Source organism: Lissotriton vulgaris, chromosome 5 (assembly GCF_964263255.1).
Source record: "Lissotriton vulgaris chromosome 5, aLisVul1.2, whole genome shotgun sequence".
NCBI lineage: Eukaryota > Metazoa > Chordata > Amphibia > Caudata > Salamandridae > Lissotriton > Lissotriton vulgaris.
In genome coordinates this window covers 458,735,459-458,761,803 of record NC_141693.1, presented here as the reverse complement: position 1 = coordinate 458,761,803, position 26,345 = coordinate 458,735,459, and the positions used below count along the sequence as shown (strand labels likewise).

The window sequence follows — 26,345 nt, the reverse complement described above, 5'->3', positions numbered from 1 at the left end:
CTCAGAAGCTCCTTTTCATCGGAGCGGTTCTCGACTCGGCGCAGTTTCGGGTTTACCCACCCGAGCAGCGGGTTCGGGATATTCAGGCTCTGATTCCTGTCTTCGGGCCGTTATCCCGGGTCTCGGTCAGGTTGACGCTGCGGCTTCTGGGACTGATGGCCTCCTGCATCCTTCTGGTGCGTCACGCCAGGTGGCGGATGCGGGCTCTGCAGTGGGACCTGAAGTTTCAGTGGGCCCAGCATCAGGGCAACCTGTCCGATCATGTCCTGATCTCGGAGGGCACTGCGAGACAACTGCAGTGGTGGCTCACGGACCGCGACTGGGTCAGTGGCAGATCTCTCTCTCTACCCCAGCCGGAGCACGTAGTTGTGACGGACGCGTCCCTCCAGGGCTGGGGAGGCCACATGGGAGAGGCGGAGATCAGAGGCCTCTGGTCTCCGGCGGAGTCCCGGCTCCACATCAACCTTCTGGAGCTGCGGGCGATTCGTCTTGCACTGAAGGCATTCCTCCCCTCTGTCAGGGGGAGCGTGGTGCAAGTGTTCACCGACAACACCACCGCCATGTGGTACTGCAACAAACAGGGCGGTGTGGGGTCGTGGACCCTTTGCCAGGAGGCTCTGCGCCTCTGGCAGTGGCTGGAACATCAGGACGTGACTCTGGTGGTTCAACACCTGGCAGGTTCTCTGAATGCCAGGGCGGACGAACTCAGCCGCCGGTGCATGATGGATCACGAATGGCGTCTGAACTCGGACGTGGCGCAAGGTCTCTTTCGACAGTGGGGAGAGCCTTGGTTAGATCTATTCGCCACAGAAGAGAACGCGCAATGTCAGCAGTTCTGCGCGTTGGAGTTTCCAAGGCGGCACTCGCTCGGAGACGCTTTTCGTCGCGAGTGGAGCTGCGGCCTGTTGTACGCCTTTCCGCCTATACCACTTCTGCCCAGAGTGCTGAAGAAGATCAAGCGCGACCGGGCCCAGGTTATCCTTGTGGCTCCGGACTGGGCTCGAAGATACTGGTATCCCGAGCTACTCAGCATGTCAGTCGATCCCCCGATTCGTCTGCCTCTTCGGGAGGACCTTCTGTCGCAGCAGCAGGGGACGGTCCTGCACCCGAACCTGTCCAGTCTCCACCTACAAGCTTGGAGATTGAGCGGCGGCAGTTGAGGCCATTTGACTTGCCTCCCGAAGTCTGTGACATCATTCTGGCAGCCAGGCGTCCCTCCACTAAGTCGGTATACGCCTGCCGGTGGAATAGATTTGTGGCATGGTGCGCAGCAAAGGCTGTGGATCCCCTCTCTGCACCCCTTTCGGAAGTGCTGCTCTTTCTTCTTTCCCTTGCCCAGCAGGGCTCTGCTCTGGGCACTCTTAAAGGGTATCTCTCTGCTCTTTCAGCCTTCTTGAGGCTACCTGATCAGCCTTCTTTGTTCAAGTCCCCTATAGTGAGTAGATTTCTGAAGGGCATCACACACATGTTCCCTCCTGTTCCCTTCGTGATGCCCCAGTGGGACTTGAACCTTGTTCTCACCTATCTGATGTGTGCTCCCTTTGAGCCACTTCATAACTGTCCTCTTCGCCTCCTTACGCTGAAGACGGCCTTCCTGGTTGCCATCACCTCTGCCAGGAGAGTGAGTGAGCTCCAGGCTCTTTCTTCTTCTCCGCCTTTCCTGTCTGTTCACCCTGATAAGGTGGTGTTGCGTACACGACCTTCCTTTCTGCCCAAGGTTGTCACGGCCTTCCACATCGGGCAGTCCATCACCTTGCCCACCTTCTTTCCGCCTCCGCATCCCTCGAAAGAGGAGGAGAGGCTCCACCGTCTGGATCCAAAACGTGCGCTCTCCTACTACTTGGACCGCACTCGCCAATTCCGGGTGGATGACCAACTCTTCGTTGGTTACGTGGGCGCGAAGAAGGGAAAGGCTGTACACAAGAGGACCATCTCCAGGTGGATCATCTTGTGCATCCAAGCATGCTACTCCATGGCGAGGAAGGAGCCCCCGGCTGGATTGCGGGCTCACTCCACTCGGGCCACGGCAACGACAACTGCCCTGGGCCGCGGTGTCCCCCTGCAGGACATCTGTCAGGCAGCCACGTGGGCCTCGCTGCACACGTTCGCAAGACACTACTGCCTGGACAGTCAAGTCCGGAGGGATGGCTTCTTTGGCCGTTCCGTCCTCCAGGACTTTCTGGTGTGATATTGGTTCGCAGACCCACCACCACGGGGTTGGTATTGCTGGGGTATCTATTCTAAGGTAAGGAATCTATCACTAACGTGTCTCTTTCAGATGCACAAGTTACTACTTGTGTAACGATATATCTGTAAGAGACATTAGTTAGTGATAGATTCCTTACCGCCCTCCCATCCTCCCCGTTCTGCGAACCGATATTTAGGGTTAAGGTCATCCCCTTTCAGGGCCCTAGTTTTATGGCACCAGTGTTAGTTCTATCATGGCTCTGCGTATCTGGCGCGGAAAAGCTGTGTTATCAGAACTGACGTCAGCGCGCATGGGCGCCGTCTATATACTCCGATGACGTCATCCCGGCGCTCACGACGCCGACGACGGACGCGGAGCCGCAGACGACGCCTAACAGCGCGCAGGGGTATTGCTACGCAAAAATTTCCGGATCCAGTCTGACGCCTGGGGATATTCTAAGGTAAGGAATCTATCACTAACTAATGTCTCTTACAGATATATCGTTACACAAGTAGTAACTTGTGCCACGAGCTCAGTACATCTCTATGGGAAAGTCACGGTTGGAATTTTAAAGATTAAGGACACTTTGGAGAGGACTTTGAGCAAACCCTTTCAAACTTAGAAAGATCTAAGGCCAGCACTCATTTGAGCATTGTAGTACTTGTGTTACCTAACCCAGGGAAGCCGGGTGCATAGGTGTCAAATGGTGTTTGGAATCTTCGTCGTTTTCAATGGCGTGATGCTGAAAAGTGCTGCTGCCGTGAATAGGAAAAGTGTCCGGTGTGATCCAAGCCTGGATCGGAGCTGAGAAGAACCTGAAAGCAGATGGAACAGAGTCTGGGTCACTTCACAGTGACCAGGGGCTCGGTAGACAGATGCCCACCGATGTCGGGTGTTTCAGGTGATTAGAGGTGAAGCTTGACTCTGCAGCCACGGAGACGTTGAGGATGACCAAAGTCTGCAGGCGAGCTGTCCCACAAAGGATGTCGAGTGCTGGAAGGTCAGTGTCCGGATTGAACACCAACAAACCTTGGCAACTGCAACCCAAGCGGTCAGAGAAAAGATGCTTCGGTAAGGACCAGCAAGGTCCTGGGGACTTTCCAAGCAATAGAGAGTCAGGGGACGTCTGGAGCAACCAGGAAAGCCCACAGAAAGTCAAAGGTACCTTCACAGGGACCCACAGGCAACGGACCAGGGATCGCGAAGTGACTTTGAGCTGATTCACAAAATACCAGTCCACAGAACACTCGTGGAGTGTAGACTGGTAATCTTTGGTGGAAACACTGCTCGGGTCTGGACTACAAGTAGCCCAAAGCACAGCCTCAGGGATCGCCGAAAAGCATATGCTGCTGCAAATAGGCACGGTGTCCAGGGATTCAGGTTGCACAGTCCCCAAGAGGGCTGCAGGTCTCAGGTTTGCTGAGAGCACTAGTTGACCTCGGGGACACTTGAAAACCCACCTCCTGTGTTGCAGAAATCTTCGGAGTCCTCAGGAGGCTTGTGAGATGCAAACCGGTCAGATGCGTCTTTGGTGCCTGCTTAGCAGGGGAGTACCTCCTTTACTCCAAGGAAGATTCTTCAGTCATCCAACACAGTGTAGATAGTCGAAGTACTTGGTTTCTGTAGGAGAGTTTCGTCCAGGTAAAATCTAAAGTCCTGTAGTCAGGGGTTCCTACTTTATACCCAAGGAAGGGGTGGGACAAACTCTGGGGACCCACCTATGGGAGGATCAAGACAGAGGGGTGGCTACACCCATGTCCTTTGTCCAGTTTCACGCCAGAGCAGGAGCAAATGGCTCCTGCAACCAGTTTGAGCTGGACTATGCACAGGGTCACCAACTGTGCCCCAAGAGCAGACATCAAAGCACTCTCAGAGAGTGCCCACCCAGCCCCAATACACTAGAACCTGTCTGGCGGTGGTCACACCTCCCTGTGACAGGAAACCTATTGTCAAGCCTTCCCTTGCTGGCGTTCCGTCCAGCAGCAGGAGGGCAGACTTGTGTCTATGGCTCCCAGCATCCATCTTGTAATGCCAGGGTCGAGAAAGCTGGTACAGTGTGTACCTGTGTTGTCATATTTCTCCCTCTAGGAGGGTGGAATCATACCCCCCCCCCTTCAGTTACTGGTGGGGAGGAATGATTCCAAGGTGTTTGACACCAAACACGACATGTTTCCATGCAGCAATTTTAAAGTTAGCATTAACCGCGAGGTTATAATGCACTTAAAAGTATATGGTTGGCTGCATCACAAATAACCCCAGAATAGAGGTTCTGAAGGCTGCAGAGCGCCTCTGCTCATGCAGGAGCACCCGCTCATATAAAACCCAGCACCCTGCCTTCAGGATTGATAAGGCCTGCCATAGGGGTGACTGATAGGTTTATATGTGCAGTGATATGGAATAGATATAGGTAACCTATATCTTAGTAAGGGGTGCATGCACCACCTTACATAGGCTGCTGTAGCAGACCTGTTGTGTCATTTTCAAAGGTCTCCCAGGGGTGGCATAATACATGCTGCAGCCCCTGAGAGGCCTCTGGGGGTACCTATGCCCTGGGTACATAGTATACCATATACTAGGGACTTATAAGGGTGCCCAAGAATATCTGGAGTGTACTTAAAGTACATGAATAACCAATTTAGCGGGAAAGCAGATAGACTTGGGTCCTGATCAGCAGGATCCCAGTCAGACTAAGGCAAAAACCAGCAAAACCCCAGGAATAAAAGTGGAGGTAACCATTGTAAGAAAGTGGCTCTGTATATACTGGACCAAAGTAAGGTACAGTGTGCACAGAGTCCACAGTCCCCAGAGGTTTGGCAGAGGCTAAAGTTAGATATAACCTTACTCTCTAAAGTGGTAGCTTGCTCGAGCAGTAATGCAGTATCAGAGGACAGTGTAAAGCATTTGTTGTACACACTCAGTCAGCAAATGGTCTCACACACTCAAGAACTGAACTCTAGGCCAATTGTTTTGTATCAAAAGATATAGTTGTTTGTTTTTAGAACCAACAAGTTATCAAAATATACTTTCTCAGAATGAGCTAATTTTGTTAAATACTTTTCAAATAGGCAATAGACGTTTTGATTACAATAGTTACAGTTGTTGCAATTGGCAACACAATTTCAAACACAATGCAACATTGAGCTCAATGGGAATTTCTAGATAAATGCGATTAGTTACTTTATAGATTACTTTTCTAACCACAGGACTGGATCCTAGATTCAGTCCTGGGACGTCTCCTGTAAACAGTTAAGTAAAAGCGTTTTGGTTACAGTAGTGATTTTTAAGGAATATTATTGTATTTAAAAGTTGAGACTTTGAAACTTTTTCACATAGAATCACAAATGTTATCCTATGGGAGGAAATTTACTTAGCAGTTAAGTAATGTTATCGTTACTTTTTCTTACTCCGTTTTGGATCCTGGATCCAGCACTGGTGTATCTCCTGTAAACAGTTGAAAGAATGCGTTTAAGTCATATAGGCGATTTTTAAGGAATATTTGTAGTTTTGGAAAATCGACACTTGGAAACTTTTCTGGTCAAAACCAGACAATGGATTCCTATGGAAGGAAATTCAAGTTTCTGGCAAGTACGGTTAAAATTACTTTTCAGGGTCAGTGCTGGGCTAAAAGATGCAGCACTGGGCTCTCTCCTGATAACAGGTGAGTAAATCAGAATTCGTTGTTCGGCTGATTTTAGATGAATATTTTAAAGTTGCAAAACTCCACACTTAAAAGAATTTCCAAGTGAAACCAGTCAATGTTACCCCATGGAAAAAAAGTGAGTTATCGGCCACACTTAGAAGAATTTCCAAGTGAAACCAGTCAATGTTACCCCATGGAAGAAAAGTGAGTTATCGGCTTTTGGGTAAGTACTCTACTGGCAGAGTTAAGGTTCTGGGCATAGACTCGGCGGTCTCCCAGGGTCAGGTAGGTACAGTTGGTACACCCGCAGCGCCACAGGGGCAGCCGGGTGCAGAGGTAGTTAGGCCCAGTGTTATTCTATGAGAGGCAAGGGGCCTTCGGTTGGTGGCAGCTTGCAAGCAGGCCACGCCGATGTGGGAGCTAGACTCCTGGTCACTTTCTCAGGGCAAATGGGGAAGTAGATTAGGACAAAAGTTGCACAGCCAGGGGCACTCGGGCGGCTGGGTGCAGGGTGCTTTTGAGCCGTCGGGCACTCAATGTTATTCAATGCAGAACTTGGAAGATGAGGAAAGGCTGCAGGCTCAGGGTTGAAGATTCTTCCGGAGCGACCAACACTTTAGGGGTAAGTTGGGATCTTGGAGGATAGGTGGGCACCCCGGAGTTGAGCACAGGGGGCCATGGGGCGCCGAGTGCAGGTTTGTCTTTTGATGTCGGGAAATCTTACTCTCTGCTGGTCGCGGTTGGAGGGGTCCCTGTTTGTGGGGCTGCAGGCGTCGTCTGGGTCATCAAGGAGAGTCCTTGGGCACTGGATTCCAGGTCACAATCACCGGGGGGGACGTCCTCAGGGTCTTTGTCCACTCAGGCACGGGCCGCGCTCGGCGGGTGCAGAGTGTGCTGGATTCGCGGTTCCTGGCTGGCACCAGGGGTGTTGCTTTTTGAGCAGAACCACTGCTCATGGGAGTCCCAGTCTTGGTAGAGTCTCAAGGCAGTAAGGTCCTCCGGGTTTGTGAGGTTGCTGACCACGGAAGGCGCTGGAGATTCGCAGGAGCAGTTTCAAGGATCAACAGGCCGGTAGGGCTGGGGCCAAGTCAGTTGGTGTCGTCCTCTTGTGACGGCTGCACGTCAGGTCTTCTGGTTTCTTGATCTTCTTGCTTGTTTTCAAATCCGGATCCGAGGAAGGAAGGTTCAGGGTGCCCCTAAATACTAAATTTAGGGGCGTTACAGGTAGGGTAAGGGCAGGGACGAATGGGTCCCTGTTCTGGGTTGAGTACACCCCCTATCCTGCTGCTCTCCTGTGGGAGGGGGGGCAGGAGCCTATCTCTGATTGGGCAGGAATCCCCATCCTCAAGAAGGCCGGAGCCCGGAGTTGTGCTTCACCTCACCTCTCCCACCTGAGCGGTGGAGTAGGCACAGGCTGGCACACCCCCTTTCCTCACTTAGGGTTTTACACCAGTCTTCCCGCCAGAGTGGGGGTCAGAACCGGCGGGGGCAAGTTGCTGAGTACAGCAAGTGGCCTGGAGAAGCTCACAAAGGCGGCATGACTTCAAAGCTTCCCCTGTCCATCCGTGGGGAGGAGACCTAGCACCTCACCCAGGATGTGCATTGTTGCAGGCACAGGAGAGCGGAGGGCTCTCTACCCAGGGGTCCAGCAACATGTCTGCTGTGTGGCAGCCTCTCAGACAAGACGTGGATTGTAGGTTAGGTTTCAGGGGGCATCTCTAAGATGCCCTCTGTAGTGCATTTTACATTAAATCCCACACTGACATCAATGTGGGTTTAATGTGCTGAGAAGTTTGATATCAAACTTGTCAGTCTTCAGTGTAGCCATTATGGTGCTGTGGAGTTCGTAATGACAACCTCCCAGCATCATATACTCTTAATGGCATCACTTCACTTAGAGTGCCTAGGAATGGCCATGGGTACTGTAGGGGTACAGGGCTCATGCACCTGTGCCCACACCACTGGCATAGTGTACCCAGCTAGAGGGGTGACTGAGGTATGCCAGGGGAGTGGGATTGTGGGCATGGCACACAGGAATGTGTGCTATGTCGACTCTCTGTTTAATTCTGCATCAAGTCACTCAGCCTGCAAAGGCAGTGTGTGTGTGTGTCAGGGTACAGGGCCCGTAGGGGGGCACAATAAGTGCTGTAGCCCTTAGGGGTCTTCTCTGGTCACATTGCCCTGGGTACCTAGGGTACCATTTACCATGGGCTGACCTGTGGCCAGTGATGCCAATTGGGTTTTGGTTTCAACACAGTTTTTAGGAAAGGAACACAGGCCCTGGGTAGCTGGTTGTCAAGTACCCAGGGCACACTAAGTCAAAGTACATCAGCCATTCAGCAAAAAGTGGGGGCATACCATGCAAGAAAGATGGCACTTTCTCACAACCATGCAGTCTTATTCCACCTTCCTACACTGCTCACCATAACATCGGCTCAGCGGTTGAACGAGTTGCAAGGTCGCTCCATCAACCAGCCATATGCCTTGTTTTACCGAGACGAACTAATTTTAAGGACCTAAGCCTTCTTTTTTAGGTCTCGGCTAGAAACGCGCGAAGTGCGTTCTCGCCAGAGAACTATAGTCGGCGTCTCAGCAGTCTCAGAACGACGAAGGGAGACAAGACCTGGCCGCGCGCAGCGTTTCCCCATAGTATAACGTTGTGGGCGCGGCCAGGTCTTGTCTCCACAGCATGTCATGGCAGACCGGATCGGGACGCGCGCCTCTCTGGAATGCAGGGGGAGTCTGCAGAGAGGCGCGCGTCGGAATCCTACGCTGCAATGTTGTTCGCGTCGCGCGCCTCGTGGAATGCAGGGGGAGTCTGCTCCAAGGCGCGAGTTCGAATCCGACTGAGGGGCGGGCCGCTTTGAACTACAAAATGACGTCACCACCGTGACGTTTGTAGTTCAACCGCAGCCTGGACTCGCCGCGCGTAGGAATCCGACTCTGCCAGGAACCTCCCCCGCATGCTTGCCCTAGTTGTGTAGTTGGAGCAGGTCTGCTCCTCTGTCTATACCAGTGTCACCAGCACCGATGTCTCCTCATCTCCTTGGTATCTCCGTCTGACCAAAGTCGCCTCTGGGGTTCCCTGCCCACCAGACTCATGTCTGATGTTCTCTGTTCCCAAGGCCACTTGTTCCCTAGTGGCCCCAGAGTGAACACACAGGTGTGCAGATGATCAGACAGAACTGAGGTATGATATGACCGTATCCACACCGTGTTGTGACATTTCCCCCCAAAAATAAACATAATTACACTGCGTGCATTTAAATATATGGCTCTCGTTGTCAATGTCATTGTTTTTTCAGCTGATTAACAACAGACGTGCAGAGTTCTTAGATATTACCGCCCTGCAGCTCAGAGCTCATTGGCTGAAATGTTGCCCAATTCTCGCTGTGCTGCACCTGAGATGCACACGTGCATGAAATGCGTTCCATGAACACGAGGCAGGGGAAAAAGATGATGTAGCGCCGAGAGGCTCCTAAAGTTCGTCACTCGTCTAGATGGCCATGCCCGTCTCCTACGGCCATGAAGCGGCGTAAAGTGCATACAGAGGCAGGGACGTGTGCAAGGGAAGCAGAGAAAACGTGGCGTGACTGACATGTTACCGACAATCCACCTGCTGCCCATTAGGCACCCGTCTCCTTTTACACAGCCAAGGCAAGTTCAATCGCAGCCGGCCTCCGCTACGTGCCAGCGAGCCCTTTGATCTGCCTCGTGAAAAACGTTGTGCACAAACAGATCCGTGTTTCACATGTGTCCACAACTTCGAACAAAATCCGCCAGTATATGCCCTTCCAAGCAAAATAGGAAACAGCAGCACCGAGGAAACAAATTGCGTGATTTTCATTCCCTCGTCGGAGCATCTAGTTATGTCCTTTTTTAACGCAGCATAGGTAGCAGAAATAATTCCCATCATGCATTGTTGACTGTTCGGCTTAGCACCTTCAGAATTGGTGAGGGTCTAAATCTAAATAACAAAACTCTGTAAACGACTTTGCAGTGCAATGCCCCATAACATGGTGCTACTGGTCTGTTCACCATCATTCAATTATATTTTTTTAGACATGTCACTGTAGTGATTTGACTCGATAAAGAATCTTCAGATTTGTGCTTAAGAAGACTCCTAACTATCAAATCTGAAAGAGACACGTTAGTGATAGATTCCTTACCTTAGAATATCCCCAGGCGTCAGACTGGATCCGGAAATTTTTGCATAGCAGTACCCTTGCGCGTCGGCAGGCGTCGTCTGCGGCTCCGCGTCCGTCGTCGGCGTCGTGGGCGCTGTGATGACGTCGTCGGAGTACTTAGACGCCGCCTCCGCGTGCTGACGTCAGTTCTTCTTTTTTCCGCACCAGCCAGCGCAGATCTGGAAAAAGCAGTTCCCTAGTCATTTTTTGACTAACTTTTTGGATCTTTTGATCTATTTTGAAGTCTTCACGACTCCGACGGTGCCGTTAGGGATGCCCGGCTTCAAGCACTGCGGCGACTGCGAACGCCTCATGTCGGTTACGGATCCGCACCGACTGTGCCTGACGTGTTTGGGCGTCGACCATGACGACGAGGCCTGCCCCGACTGTCGGGCCCTCTCGAGGAAGGCCAGGCGGGAGCGGTCCCGCAGGCGACTCGAGATCCGCCAGTCGGCCCCGCGCCGTGTGAGGTCCCGGTCCCACGGGAGGTCGAGGGACAGGTCGCGGGGGCGGAGCCGTCACAGCTCCGGGAGTCGGCGCCACTCCTCCGGGTCCAAGTCGTCAGGTAAGAAGCATAAGAAGTCGAAGAGACATCATCGCTCTTCCGACTCTCCCCGACGCTCGCGCGATGCGGCCGGGGGTTCGGGTGACACCGCCCACGCGGCTCCTCAGGAGTCGCGGGCGCTGCGTTCGGCTCCATACCCCCCGGTCCCTGGGCTGAACGCGACGCCGGAGGAGATAGAGCGCTTCCTCATGGCCATGAGGTCCCTTTCTTCTCCGACGGGTTCCGCGGCGCCTTCGGGCCCAGCGAACCCGTCTGGGGGCCCTAGTGGGTTGGGGGCTGCGACCCCGACGCCGTCGGGTGCTTCGGCCTCGACGCCGCCAGTGTCTTCGGCGCCGGCGCCGCAGGGCCCCACGATCCCGACGCCGCCGCTGCCCTCGGGCTCGGCGCCGCAGGGTTCAGCGGTCCCGGCGTCGTCGGTGCCTTTGGGCCCAACGCCGCAGGGTGCCGTTCGGCCCTCGTCGGGCGCTGGAACGTCCCCGGTGGACCTTACGACCCCCCCGGGGTCGGTCCGTGTGGTGTCCCCTCCGGCGTCGGCCCCCGGCCGACGCCGTCCCCAATACCTCCTCTCTATGGGTTCCGGCGTCGGGACGGCGCCTGTCGGCGCCGATCTCGACGCCGTTCGGGGATTTCCATCCCTATGAACCATCCTCATTCACTACCGACCCTGAGTCTCAGGAGATGGGGGAAGAGGAGGATTGGGAGGGGTCTGAGGACCCTCTGACAAGGGAATGTCAGTCTAACATGGACTGGACAGGAGACCTTGGGGAGGCCAGTGGCCTGTACACCTCTCCAGACACTGGATTCGTCTCTCCTCCTTCCGTGGCTTCGGAGGAGGGCGAGACATATAGTGTGGTGTTGATGAGGGCTGCTAAGGCATTGGGCCTTGAGCTCCCCGTCGCGGCCGTGAGGACTAACCTCCTCACTGAGGTCCTTAAGCCGCAGTCATGCTCCATGGAGCCTATGCTGCCGTTTAATGAGGCCTTGTCGGACGTTCTTTTGGGCACTTGGTCCAGGCCCGCTACAGGTTCGCCTGTAGCTAGGAACGTGGCCAGACGCCACCGCCCGGCTCCGGGCGACCCATGTTTCCTGTCCACCCACCCCACCCCCGAGAGTCTGGTTATCCAGGCCTCTAACTCCCAGACCGCCTTCCCGTCAGCTCCCCCTGAACGGGAATCCAAGAGGTACGAGGCCTTTGGCAAAAAGGTATTCTCGTCCCTTAGCTTAGGACTGCGGTCTTCCAACACCGCATGCCTCTTGGGCCGTTACACCCATTCTATATGGGAAACGGTGGCGGAATTGCTTCCAGAGTGTCCGTTGGAGGTACGGGCCAAACTCGGCCAAGCCCTAGTGGAGGGCCGGGACGCAGCGAAGTATTCGATCAGGTGCGGACTGGATACAACTGACTCGCTGGGCAGAGCGATGGCTACGACGGTGGCGATTCGACGCCACGCCTGGCTCAGATCCGCCAACTTCTCGGCTGATGTCCAGAATACCCTCATGGACATGCCGTTCGATGGCCGTCGCCTCTTTGGCGACAAGGCAGACCACGCGCTTGAGCGGTTTAAGGACTCCAGGCCTACGGCCAAGTCCTTGGGCCTCTCGGCCCCGCGCCAGCAAGTGGGTGCCTTTCGCTCCTTTCGTGGCCAAGGAAGGGGCGTCCCCACGTGTGCCGCCAGCCACTCGCCGTAAACTGTCGTCCAGCGCGGCGGCGGCCGTGGAAACCGCCGTGGAGGCGGTCGGGGAGGCAAGCGGAGCCAGTCCACACCTGCCCCCGCAGCATCCGCCTCTAAACCCTCCTAGTCCGTGCTTTTCGGCCCATGTGATGCCAGTGGGGGGCAGGGTTCGCCATCACCACTCTCACTGGCGCACAGTCACTTCGGACAGGTGGGTGCTGCAGATCGTCCGAAGGTGCTACTCCCTCCCCTTCGAGACGACCCCTCAAGCCATGCCACCGCAACACCACCGCGTATCGGGGGATCATTTGCGGCTCCTGCAGGAGGAAGTTTCGGCCCTCTTGGCCAAGGGGGCCATCGAGCGCGTTCCTGGGCCAGAAGTAGGTCGTGGTTGCTACTCCCACTACTTCCTGGTACCCAAGAAGGGCAAAGGGGGCCTACGCCCTATTTTGGATCTGAGGAACGTCAACGGCTTCCTCCGGAAGGAGAAGTTCAAAATGCTGACCTTGGCTCAGGTCTTGGCTGCCCTAGACCCAGGAGACTGGATGGTAGCGTTGGACTTGCAGGACGCATATTTCCACATCCCCGTCCTGCCGGCCCACCGGCGTTACCTGCGGTTCACGGTAGGCCACAAGCACTTTCAGTTTACCGTGCTCCCCTTCGGCCTTACCAGCGCCCCACGGGTGTTCACGAAAGTGATGGCGGTGGTCGCAGCTCACCTGCGCAGGTTAGGGGTGTCAGTCTTCCCCTACCTAGACGACTGGTTGTTGAAGGCGGGATCGCCCCAGGCAGTCGTCAGCCACCTCCAGACAACGGCGGATCTCCTGCACCTGCTGGGATTTTCCATCAATGTGCCGAAGTCACACCTGTGTCCCTCTCAGAAGCTCCTTTTCATCGGAGCGGTTCTCGACTCGGCACAGTTTCGGGTTTACCCGCCCGAACAGCGGGTCCGGGATATACAGGCTCTGATTCCGGTCTTTCGGCCGTTATCCCGGGTTTCGGTCAGGTTGACGCTGCGGCTTCTGGGGCTGATGGCCTCCTGCATCCTTCTGGTGCATCACGCACGGTGGCGGATGCGGGCTCTGCAGTGGGACCTGAAGTTTCAGTGGGCCCAGCACCGGGGCGACCTGTCCGGCCATGTCCTGATCTCGGAGGGCACTGCGAGACAGCTGCAGTGGTGGCTCACGGACCGCGATTGGGTCAACGGCAGATCCCTCTCCCTTCCCCAACCGGAGCACGTAGTTGTGACGGACGCGTCCCTCCAGGGCTGGGGAGGCCACTTGGGAGAGGCAGAGATCAGAGGACTCTGGTCTCCGGCGGAGTCCCGGCTCCATATCAACCCGTTGGAGCTGCTGGCGATTCGTCTGGCACTGAAAGCATTCCTCCCGTCTGTCCGAGGGAGCGCAGTGCAAGTGTTCACCGACAACACTACCGCCATGTGGTACTGCAACAAACAGGGCGGAGTAGGGTCGTGGACCCTTTGCCAGGAGGCTCTGCGTCTCTGGCAATGGCTGGAACATCAGGGTGTGACTCTGGTGGTTCAACACCTGGCCGGTTCTCTGAACGCCAGGGCGGACAAACTCAGCCGTCGGTGCTCGATGGATCACGAATGGCGTCTGAACTCGGACGTGGCGCAAGGCCTCTTTCAGCAATGGGGAGAGCTTTGGTTAGATCTATTCGCCACTGAAGAGAACGCGCAATGTCATCAGTTCTGCGCGTTGGAATTTCCAAGGCGGCACTCGCTCGGAGACGCTTTTCGTTGCGAGTGGAGCTGCGGTCTGTTGTACGCCTATACCACTTCTGCCCAGAGTGCTGAAGAAGATCAAGCGCGACCGGGCACACGTCATCCTTGTGGCTCCGGACTGGGCTCGAAGGTACTGGTATCCCGAGCTACTCAGCATGTCAGTCGATCCCCCGATTCGTCTGCCTCTTCAGGAGGACCTTCTGTCGCAGCAGCAGGGGACGGTCCTCCACCCGAACCTGTCCAGTCTCCACCTCCATGCTTGGAGATTGAGCGGCGACAGTTGAGGCCATTTGACTTGCCTCCTGAAGTTTGCAACATCATTCTGGCAGCCAGGCGTCCCTCCACAAAGACGGTATACGCCTGCAGGTGGAACAGATTTGTGGCATGGTGCACAGCAAAGGCTGTGGATCCCCTCAATGCCCCTCTCTCCGAGGTTCTTCTCTTCCTTCTTTCTCTTGCCCAGCAGGGCTCTGCTCTGGGCACTCTCAAGGGCTATCTTTCGGCTCTTTCAGCCTTTCTGAGGCTGCCTGACCAACCTTCTTTGTTCAAGTCCCCTATTGTTAACAGATTCCTGAAAGGCATCACTCATACCTTTCCTCCTGTTCCTTTCGTGATGCCTCAGTGGGACTTGAACCTGGTTCTCACCTTTCTGATGTGCGCTCCCTTTGAGCCACTTCATAACTGTCCGCTTCGCCTTCTTTCTTTGAAGACTGCCTTCCTGGTAGCCATCACCTCTGCCAGGAGAGTGAGTGAGCTCCAGGCCCTCTCTTGTAAGCCTCCCTTCCTGTCAGTCCATCCGGACAAGGTTGTTTTGAGGACTAGGCCCTCTTTCTTGCCAAAGGTGGTCACGGCCTTCCACATTGGGCAGTCCATCACATTGCCCACCTTCTTTCCGCCTCCTCACCCCTCGAGAGAGGAGGAGAGGCTCCACCGTCTGGACCCAAAACGTGCGCTCTCGTTCTATCTGGATCGCACATGCCAGTTCCGGGTGGATGATCAACTCTTTGTTGGGTACGCGGGCGCTAAGAAAGGGAAAGCGGTGCACAAGAGGACCATCTCACGATGGATTATCATGTGCATCCAGGCGTGTTACTCCTTGGCTAAGAAGGAACCACCTGTTGGGCTGCGGGCTCATTCCACTCGAGCCACGGCCACTACAACTGCCTTGGGCCGAGGTGTGCCCTTGCAGGACATTTGCCAGGCGGCTACGTGGGCCTCGTTGCACACGTTTGCTAGGCACTACTGCCTGGATAGTCAAGTCCGGAGAGACGGTTTCTTTGGCCGCTCGGTTCTCCAGGACTTTCTGGTGTAAATATTGGTTCGCAGACCCGCCACCACGGGGATGGTATTGCTGGGGTATCTATTCTAAGGTAAGGAATCTATCACTAACGTGTCTCTTTCAGATGCACAAGTTACTACTTGTGTAACGATATATCTGTAAGAGACATTAGTTAGTGATAGATTCCTTACCGACCCACCCATCCTCCCCGTTCTGCGGACCGATATCTAGGGTTAAGGTCATCCCCTTTCAGGGCCCTAGTTTCTTGGCACCAGTGTCGGTTTTTTGTTATGGCTCTGCGCTTCTGGCGCGGAAAAGCTGTGGCTAAGAACTGACGTCAGCACGCGGAGGCGGCGTCTAAGTACTCCGACGACGTCATCACGGCGCCCACGACGCCGACGACGGACGCGGAGCCGCAGACGACGCCCACCGACGCGCAAGGGTATTGCTACGCAAAAATTTCCGGATCCAGTCTGACGCCTGGGGATATTCTAAGGTAAGGAATCTATCACTAACTAATGTCTCTTACAGATATATCGTTGCACAAGTAGTAACTTGTGCATTAGGATAGGATGGGACACAAGCTTTTTTGTCTCCTCATTTTGAAGCTGTTTAAGAATCATAGACTTTCATTATTAGATTGGAGATTTAGCAATAAGGAAAATTTGCAATTTCGATTCATTTTCTAACTCGTTTATCTAGGGCTATAGGAGAAGGGAGCCTGTGGAAGCTTAAAGGTGGGTTCACCTGCAAAACTTGGAGAAACTCCCTAAATCCATGTGTTTGTGTAGATTTAGGAATGGTTTTCAGGACGTTTCCACACATTGGAAACAAATGCAAACACACTCTTATGAAAGGCATAAGTAGGTGCATTTCCAGGATGGGAGATCAAATGGAACACTCCAAAACTGATGGCAGGGGGGTTCTCCTCAAGATTAAATGCCTGGTGGCACTGAAGAGCATCTCTGAGCCCTGGGAGCGGTAATCACGTCATTCAGGAAGCTGCTATTTTTACCTTTGGTTACAGACTGATTTAGCTGGTAGACATTGTGCTGGGTTAAAACTAAAAGAGCACTCCAGAACTCTATGGATTCCGACGCGCGCCTTTGGATTCGGTCGTGCGCGTGAGCTTCTACCGTAGACAGCTCATGTCGCGCGGCCCAATCCCAAGGCGCGCGTCGGAATCCGAATCTGCCAGGAGCCTCTGGGCGTTCCTTAGGCTGACGGAGGGGCTGCTTCACCCTCTTCCTCTAATACCGCTGAGCTGGGTGACTCCTTTATTGTGATGGTAACCAGAATTGCAAATGCTGCACCGTCTCTTCACTGCTGCACTCTCTCCTCAGCCTCTCACTGCACCCTCTACTCAGCCTCTCACTGCACCATCCCTTCACTGTTTCACTCTCTCCTCAGCCTCTCCCTGTCCCGTCCCTTCACTGCTGCATTCACTCCTCAGCCCCACTGGCCCGTCCCGTCACTGCTGCACTCTATCCTCAGTCCCTCCCTGCACAGTCCCTTCACTGTTTCACTCTCTCCTCAGCCTCTCCCTGTCCCGTCCCTTCACTGCTGCACTCTATCCTCAGCCCCACTGGCCCGTCCCTTCACTGCTGCAATCTCTCCTCAGCCCCACTGCACCATCCCTTCACTGCTGCAGTCTGTGTGTGTGGGGATCTGTGTGTCTGTCTGTGTGTGTGGCTCGATCTGTGTGTGTGTGTGGCTCTGTCTGGGTGTGTGTGTGTGTGTGTGGCTCTGTCTGTCTGTGTGTGTGTGTGCGTGGCTCTGTCTGTGTCTGTGGCTCTCTGTGTCTGTGTGGCTCTGTCTGTGTGTGTGTGTGTGTTGGGCTCTGTTTGTGTGTTGGGCTTTGTGTGGGTAGATTTTTTTGTACGTGGGTCTGTGTGAGGATGGCTCTGTGTGTGTGTAGGTGGGTCTGTGTGAGGGTGGCTCTGTGTGTGTGGGTGGCTCTATGTGAATGACTCTGTGAGGGCGGCTCTGTGTGTGTGACGGCGGCTCTGTGTGTGTGGGTGGCTCTGTGGATGGCTCTGTGTGTGAGTGGCTCTGTGTGTGTGAGTGGCTCTGTGTGTGTGGGTGGCTCTGTGTGTGTGGGTGGCTCTGTGTGTGTGTGTCTCTGTGTTGGTGGCTTTGTGTGGGTGCAAATGCAATAGGTCTAGCATTTGTGAGAGATTAAGCTATTGGCATTGTAAATGACAATGCCATTTATTTAGAAGTTTTAAAAAACAAAAACATAAATAAAAATGTCATGAGCAATGCCAATAGCTCTAACTTTACCAATGCCGAGACCATTGCATTGTAAATGCTTGTTCTGAAAGCAGTGACTCCTTTTCATGTCGTGCAAAACATCACCCTCCCAACATTCTTCACTTCACCGTAGCCTTTTAAGGAGGAAGATAGTCTCCATCGGTTGGATCTGAAAAGAGCCCTAATTGTTTACATCGATCATACCAGTTAACACTGTATGAATGATTGGATCTTTATTGGATTCGCTCGAGTGAAGAAGGGCCGGCACTGCAGAAGAAGACCATCTCTTGTTTGATTACTCTCCACATTAATATTAGCTATGCATTGGCTAAAAAACTGCCTCCAGAGGGATTGCTTGCTCATTCCACCAGAGCTAATGCTGCCACCAACGCAATGGCATGTGGATTGCCTGTTCTATACATTTGCCAGGCTGCTACGTGGTCATCACACCATACGTTCCAAAAGCACTATTGTTTTGACAGCCAGGTCTGTCGAGATGTGCAACTTGACAGACCCTCTTCCTGGTTGGTACTGCTTTGGTTTGTATTCAAAAGTTGAGGAATCTGCTGTTAGAAGTCTCTATCCGAAGAACAAGTTTCTTACCTTGGTTATGCCAGTGCTAAATTTAAGCCGGTGGTTTCCGGTGCTCAGCACTGGCACTTAATCCTCAACACTGGTGCTTAATCATCAACACTGGTGCTTTTCATGAGCACCAGTTAAGGACACTTTCACATTAATTTATGGTAAGCACTGGGAGATTAAGTGATTTGCCCAGAATTACAGGATGTTGAGCCGACGCCAAGACTCAATACTGGTTCTCTAGCTCTGAAGTCACAAATCTGGCCACTGCGCCACATCCACTCCCCATTTTCATGGTTAGTAATTGGTTCTGTTTTAGGTGGAGCTAACAGGAGAAATGGGTTGGTGCAAGCTGCCTCCTGATGAGAACTTATTTTTTGGATAAATTAACCGCTGGGTAAATCATTTCTTCATCTCTATCTAACCTAAGTTCCTCACAAACCTTTCCTTCCCCTTTTGTGAACTGGCTCATTCCTACCTAAAATATTCCCACTTTAGAGATTTCTCACTTGTCCAAGCCAGTCTGCGATTAGGCTCAACGTCTGATACATGGACATCCCTGAGAGCAACTGACTTCATTGTGCTTGGATTATGCCTGTATACGACTCCACATGTAACTTCTGGAGTGGAAAAATGGTGATGCAGAGCCCCACAATGGCACCTACTGGTGCACTTAAGATTTTCTTTATCCATTCTGATGCCTGAGGGAGTACTCTAGATTTAAGGACTCTGCAGTTAGTTGGAGTCTCTACCAGAAAATGTGATACAGAAGCGAGCAGCTTGTTCTTTATTGATGTAGGTATGTATTATTTAGGACTTCTACAGCACAAATCTTGCTGTCAAACAACCATACACTTAACAGAGGTACAGGATGGGGAGGCTGGGTATTCAAAAGAGTATGCAGAAGGGATGGTGTTCTCTTCTAATTGGCTGAGTGCCAGTCCGAGTTTAATGGTTTTAAATCACAGTTGATGAGGTGCTCCTTCAGGAGATGAATTTTCAGCTGGTTTCTATAATGGAGAAAAAAAGGACCAGATTTCATCTGGGTGGGATGTTGTTCCATATCCATGATACATACCCTGAGAAGGCTTTTTACCTGGATTTAGCTTTTGTAATCATAATTTTTAATATCCAGTCTAGCAAGGTTATGTCAATTATGTTTGTAGAGGTCGTAGTCACCAAATACATCTCTTACAATTATGTTTGTAGAGCAGCTAATCTCCAGATAGACATCATGACATTGTTAATGGCTATATGTTCCACTGACCTCCTGAAATATATCAAGCAGGTAAAATGCAGACTTGGCTCCTGCTCCCTTTTAAGCCTTGATGGAGGCCTTGATGGTGATGTGTGACTTCCATGAGTATCCATTCACGTTCCTTCAGGGTCAGGGTGATGTCATATTTTGTAAGCCCTTGGTATCAATTGCGTGTGCAGCAGTCTCTATTGAAGTTATGTGAATGTTTGGGATGCTGGCTTGTAGTGTGTTGCCGACATCCATGCTGTGAGGAATCGTGGTATAAGTTGTAAGATTTAAGTTAGGTTTGGAGAGGAATGTTTTATTTATTTATTTTTTGGTGTAGATTCTTAAATAGATGATATACATGATATACAAATCTATTTGGAAATCTTAGTCATGACTCATTTAATTTTTGTCTATAGAAGGTTTCTTGAAAATTATACACTTGGTAACATTGAAGAAGTGCATTTTCAGTGGCTGAAACTGATGAAAGTTTTGACGCTGTTTTCAATGAAAGTTAAAACTATTATTTTAAGTGCAGCACTTTAATAAAAAATTGACTGCTGCAATTGCCTTTCTTCTGAAAGATTGGAACATGCATTTAACTGACTTCAAGTGTCCCAGAAAAGTGACATTGGAGTCCATAAGTCACAGAGCTCTCTTTTGGTTGATTGATGACAACTCTGGTTGTGCAGCAGACTTCTGTGTCCCCTAAGAATACTATTGCACAGATTAAGAAGAGCAGTCTTCATTCTAACTCGGTCAAAATACACCTCTCTTCAAAGCAGCAGATGCGATTGGACCTTGGTTCAATTTTCTAAGTTGGATGGCCTGACGTCTCTTGCCAAATCTTAGTTTGTGTGCATGCTTAATTTATAGTCTATATTTCATGTTAGTACTGCATAATCTTTTGCATCACATGATCAAGATAATGTTAACAAATAACTTGTCACATTATTATCTGCCAGACATACTCATGATTTGAGAATCCATCAACTTCAAGTACGAGTGAATGGCTGGGAGCCAGTCAACCCTGTGTCAGTGGACAAAGTTGGGATTTTTTTCCGATATGCAGCACCCGACAAGAACACATCATCGTCTACCGTGAGTCTTGCCCATAACTTATTTTTTCTTAATGTCAAAGGATCATTTCTTATCAAGTTCTACCAAAATGTCTTACCCATGTCAACTGATATTATTCTTTAATTTCTATAGTTTTTCTAAGTTCTCCCACACTCACACCAAGAAGCACATCAAGTCTTCATAATATACAAAGCCTCTCCTGCTACTTACCACGAGTTTGTGCTTGGGATAGTTACAAGCCACTCCATGTCGCTCCACAGCAGTTTTTCCTTCGCAGAACTGAGAAAATCCTAAGTCATGTGTGTGCTGATAGATGAGCGGTGATATCCATGAGGGGATCCGGTATATTGACAAATGATCGTGCCAGGGGAGAGCCATGCACAGTCTTCAAGGCAACACTGATCACTCCATTAAAGGTACAGCCTCATTTAGCTGAGCCACATCATCAGTTGTCAATCATGATGTAACCCATCAAATGGTTGACCTTGATTATAATTGCAATTTACAGCCATGTGTCATTGTCACTACAGCCAGCTCAACTCTGTGTGGCACAAGGATCACACAGCACAGCACCTTCTGTTTAATATCTATTCAGCTTGTTGTCACGCCAAGTGTCACACTTTGCATACTTATTATGCAATTTGTATCGCGCAAACTAAACCCGAAGGTGTCAAGGCGCCTATCAAAAAAGATCAAAAATGCAGAGCACCACTACAGGTACGCGCGTACAAAGAGGTGGGTCTTTAGGGCAGATCTAAAAGATTGTAAAGTGGGGAGAGACCTTAATTCAAGAGGGAGAGCATTCCACCACTTAGGGGCCAGATTGGAAAAAGCTTTACCCCCCCATCTGGTTTTCCGGATACGCGGAACAGAGAGAAGAAGTCTGTTTGAGGAGCGAAGGTTCCTGCCAGGATTGTAATGGGACAAAATAGATCCAATGCCAGTAGGGCTATTTTTAGCTAAAGCCTTGTAGACCATGCACATGGTCTTAAAAAGGATACGGTCCACAACAGGAAGCCAATGAAGCTGCTTCCGGGCAGAGGTGGCAGAGGCACGTCGGGGTAGATCCAGGACAAATCTGGCTGCTGCGTTCTGGACCACCTGCAAGCGCTGTAGCTGACTTTTATTCAGTCCAGCATACAGCGCATTGCAATAGTCCAGACGAGAGCCCAGGAGGGCAACAGCAAGTTGCTTTCTTGCCTGCAAAGAGAGATAGTGCCTGATTTTCCTTAGTATGTGGATGATACCCCAACAGGTCGATACAGTCCTGTTGACCTGTTGGCACATACTAAGGATAGGATCGATCATAACCCCAAGGTTTTTGGCTGAGGAGGTAGGATCAGGACAGGCACCCAGTGAGTCCGGCCACCACTCAGCTGACCAGATCCCTTCCTTTCCTCCAAACACCATCACCTCAGTCTTCTCCCCGTTCAGTTTCAATGAATTGTGAATCATCCATTGGCCGACTGCCTCCATGCAAGATCTAAAGTTGGCAGCAGTCGACGTAACTGACTGGCAGAGAGAGACGAGGATCTGGGTGTCATCCGCATAGGAGACTACCTCCATCCCAAAAGATCTAATAAGTCTGGCAAGGGGGTTAACATAGATGTTAAAAAGGGTGGGACTAGGCGCCGACCCTTAGGGACCCCACATTGCACAGACAGGGATGGAGATAGAAACTGACCCAGCATCACCCTTTGCTCTCTATGATAAAGAAAAGAGGAAAGGAGCCCCAGGGCCGCCCCCCGAACCCCAATCTCCCTCAGTCGAGATGTTAATACCGAGGGAGAAAGGGTATCGAAGGCAGCCGTGAGGTCTAAAAGGATCAGGAGGGAGGTCTGTCCCCCATCGACACGCGTGCGGATGTTATCAAGCACTATGGTGAGGGCAGACTCGGTGCTATGTTCCCTCCTGAATCCATGCTGGGATAGATCCAAACAACCCAAACTCTCCACGAAGGCAGCAAGATGTTTATTTAAATGGGCTTCTAACATCTTCGCGGGAGCCGGGAGCAGTGAGATGGGGCTAAAGTTTTTTAATACCCCAGGGTCAAGAGAGGGTTTCTTGAGCAGTGGTTTTACCACAGCATTTTTCCACTGCTGGGGAAAAATGGCCTCCTTCATTGCCCTATTCATGATGTCAACCATAGGGGGAAGGAGGGATTCTCTACACTGCTTGAGGATCTTTAGAGGGCAGACATCTAGCGGAGAACCAGATTTAGTTTTGTTAAGAAGGATCTCTAGATCCTGGCAAGAGAGAGGAGGAAAGGATTCCAGACCTCCGAGCCGAGGTAATTCTGCAGAGTTAGAGTCCGAAGCAGCGGGCACCGGAGGCTCAGCGGTAGAGGATCTTTGCGACTCCAAGGCAATGTAAATGTCCGATATTTTGGACTGAAAGAAGGAGGCTATCCTGTTGCAGAGCTCCTGAGATGCAACAACAGGGTCAGGGATCTGGAGAGAAGTAAGAGAATCGACAATCCTGAAGAGCTCTCTAGGAGATGAAAGTGAGGCTGTGAGGGCCGTAAAGTATTCTTGTTTGGTCCTAATCACTTCCAACTTGTATCTTTTTAACAGGATCTTGTGGGCTTCCCTATCCTTTTGGTCCCAGCTAGAATGCCATAGGCGCTCCTGTCTCCTTACTTCTTGTCTAAGGAGCCTTAGTTGTTCTGAGAACCAGGGAGCTGAGGGTCTTTTCCTGGCTGAATGACAGGACCTAGCAGGAGCCAGTTCATCCAGGGCCTCCGAGATGGTCTTTTCATATTGTGAAACCGCTGAAGGAACATCCATCTCCTGAGTAGTGGACAAACTAGATGTCCACGTATAGAAAGAGTTTTCCCTGATGTTTTTAAAATTCCTACGTACTTCCATTGTACTCGGGACCCTTCTAATGGTGTCCTGGATCGGATAGGTCAGATTAAAGGGAACGCCCAAATGATCCGACCATGACAGATGGAAGGGATCGGTTACTGTCAGCCTCTGATCATTAGAAAAAATCCCATCGAGTGTGTGCCCCGCTCGGTGGGTGGATCCTTTCACCAATTGGGTGAGTCCACAGGCTGACATAACTTCCAGCAGGGAGATAGTGTCATGGGCCTCCAGCAGCTCTAAGTGAAAATTAAAATCACCTAGAATAGTGAGATTTTGGCGGCCAAAATAAGGTTCCAAAACCTGAAACAGTTTCAGCCCAAAATCTGCTCTGGGACCGGGGAGACGATAAACCAAAATCCCATTGAACGCGGGATTAGAAGAGTCGGACAGGGAAAACTATAGCACTTGGAACACATCCTTGGGGTCAGAAACAGGTATGGTGTGGCATTGAAACCTGTCTTTATACAGGATAGCCAGCCCACCACCAACTCGGCCCATTCTGTCCTGCCGTGCTAAGCAGTAGCCCTCAGGGACCGCTTCAACAAGATCTGGACCTGAGGAGTCTTTAGCCCATGTTTCAGTAATAAAGTCCCAAGAGGGTTTCCTTTCCTTAAAAACCATATTATTTTTAATGAGTGAGCGAGCGTTAATAAGAAGACAATTTTCACTCGACGCACTGAGTCCCAGCGGAGAACAGGGCTCCAGGGGAGAGGGGGGGGAGGGTAGGTTGGGACCCCCCGAGTCTACCTGAAAGCAACCACATCCCAAGGGTAGTAGGAAGTCTTCAGGAGTGCTCCTATGGAAGCAGGGTGCTAGTGGAGGCTTGAGCCGTAGTACATCCTGTAAAGTGTATTTCAATGAGTGATGGCCTACCTTATACTGACCTGTAGTCCAGCCATCCAGCCCGTCCTCAGCGCGGACGGGCGCAGACGGGCTGGAATCTGGCGTGACTCCGGCGTGGCTGCGGCGAACACGCTGCTCGCACACGCTGCGCGCCATTATGACCGGTTTAAGTAGAGCTCTAGCCAGTCCTCCTGACTGCTAGAGCGCGGGAGAATCCAGCGTTTCCCTACACCCACCCAAGATGGCATAACAATCCCTTGTAGTGATGTGGGGAAATTGCCAAAATGCATGAAGTGTGACATACAGCAGGGCTGTGGAGGTTAGACTTGTATAGTGAAAGGCTGTTTATAGCAAATATTTGTGGGCAACAACCTGTGATCTTATGTACCAAGAAACAATGCTCACAAAAGTACATGTTTTTCTCTGGCTATCCTATGCAGCCATAATCAAATAGGTAATGTTGACAAAACCAGGAAGAAAGCAAGAATAAAAGCCCAGTCACATTTCCTTAAACGTTATTGGTTTTGAAACAAGTAATCAATAAATGTCATTATGGCAATGCCATCGGACATATTACCATCTGGTCTTTTTCAAGACTGGCCATGTCAGTCTCCTCCTCCTTCAGTTGCTCACCGGTGTTGGCAGTGAGAAAATAAAAGCTGATGTACTTAACAAGACCAGGGGCTCAGCAATCTATACATAAAAAAAGAACCAGATTTCTACACTCTCCAGTTACATCTCATCAATGTTTCATCCTTTCTGAGCCCCTCACTCTGGTGCCAACTTGTGGAACCTTGCACTGCACAAAGGGTTTGCTGCACAAAGCGATTAGTGATGCATTGTTAGAACTTTATTTTTAATCCATTCATATCCAGTCTCCCAACCCCAGTTCCTGTTCCCATTTCGAGGGGACTTATCATCTGAGTATGTATTAAAATTGGATAGTGTGGATACCCTGTCCTCAAGAGAATCATGTTTCCCAGATCTGAAAGAGACACGTTAGTGATAGATTCCTTACCTTAGAATATCCTCAGGCGTCAGACTGGATCCAGAAAGTTTTGCTTAGCAGTACCCCTGCGCGTCAGTATGTGGCGTCCTGCGGCTCTGCATCCGTCACTGGCCTCGTCAGCGCCGAGATGCCGTCACGGAGGGTACTTAGGCGCCACCCATGCACGCTGACGTCAGTTCTTTCTTTTTCAGCACCAGTACGCGAAGATCCGGATTGAGCACATACCTAAGTCACTTTTTAACTACTATTTTAAGACTCTTGTCTCTCCCCTTTTTTTCCCTGGTGCAGGTAAGGATGCCCGGCTTTAAGTCTTGTGGGGCCTGTCGCCGTAATATGTCGGTGGCGGACCCCCACGATGTTTGCCATTACTGCCTGGAGACCGACCACGACTCCCAGGACTGCCGGGACTGTCAAGCCATGGCCTTGCGGGAGCGGCGTAGGAATTTGCTGGAGGTCCAGCATTCGTCACGCCGCTGCTCCGGGTCTAGGGGCCATCCCCGGGACCGCTCACGGGACCGGAGCCGTCGCTCGTCGGGCTCCAAGTCTTCGCCTTCGGATTCCGCTAAGCGACGCCAGAAAAAGAAGTTGAAGAAGCGTGTTTGCTCTCTGATGTCCCCCCCGTCGCTCCTTGGAGGCGGACGAGGGGCGGCTCCTCTGGAGCCTGGGAGTCATGCGGCCTACCCGCCATACCAGGGGCCGTCGGCGACTCCTGAATAGGTGCAAGAGTTTCTTCGTGCCATGGACTGCCTTTTTAGGCCTAGGGCTCCCGCCGGCGCACCTTCGGGCCCCCGCGGTCCCGTGTCCAGATCCTGTTGGCCTGGCAGCCCCGCCACCGGCGCCGGCCCCAGTGCCACAAGATCCTACAGCGTTGGCTCCTGGCCCGGCGACACGAGGCGCAACATTGCCGGCTCCGGCCCCAGCGCCGCTCTCGGCTCCACCCTTGGCGCTGCACTGGGAGCCGTTACTCCCTCCCTTGCCCCGGGTCCAGGACCATTTTGTTCTGGCCTGGGATCCGTGTTGGCAGGTGGCACCAGTCCGGCCCTGACTGGTGCCGTTGTCTGCACCATTCCCGACGCCGTTCGTTCCTTCTCCAGCCCTGCCCCCGCGACCGGCCCCCTCTGCACCGCAGGCGGATGAGGACTGGTATGGGTCAGAGGACCCTCTTACCCGGCAATGTGACTCCGAGCAAGATTGG

The 26,345-nt window shown here is 52.0% G+C and overlaps 1 protein-coding gene across 2 annotated transcripts in view; it reads left to right on the top strand.

Moving 5' to 3' along the window:
* Positions 1–26,345, top strand: part of VPS13D (vacuolar protein sorting 13 homolog D) — a 2,754,556-nt gene that overhangs the window by 1,499,800 nt on the left and 1,228,411 nt on the right. For both annotated transcript variants that reach the window (XM_086921894.1, XM_086921893.1), the window contains exon 43: positions 20,317–20,452. In XM_086921894.1, coding sequence (XP_086778020.1) covers positions 20,317–20,452 — 136 coding nt within the window. The remainder of the gene's footprint in view (positions 1–20,316; positions 20,453–26,345) is intronic.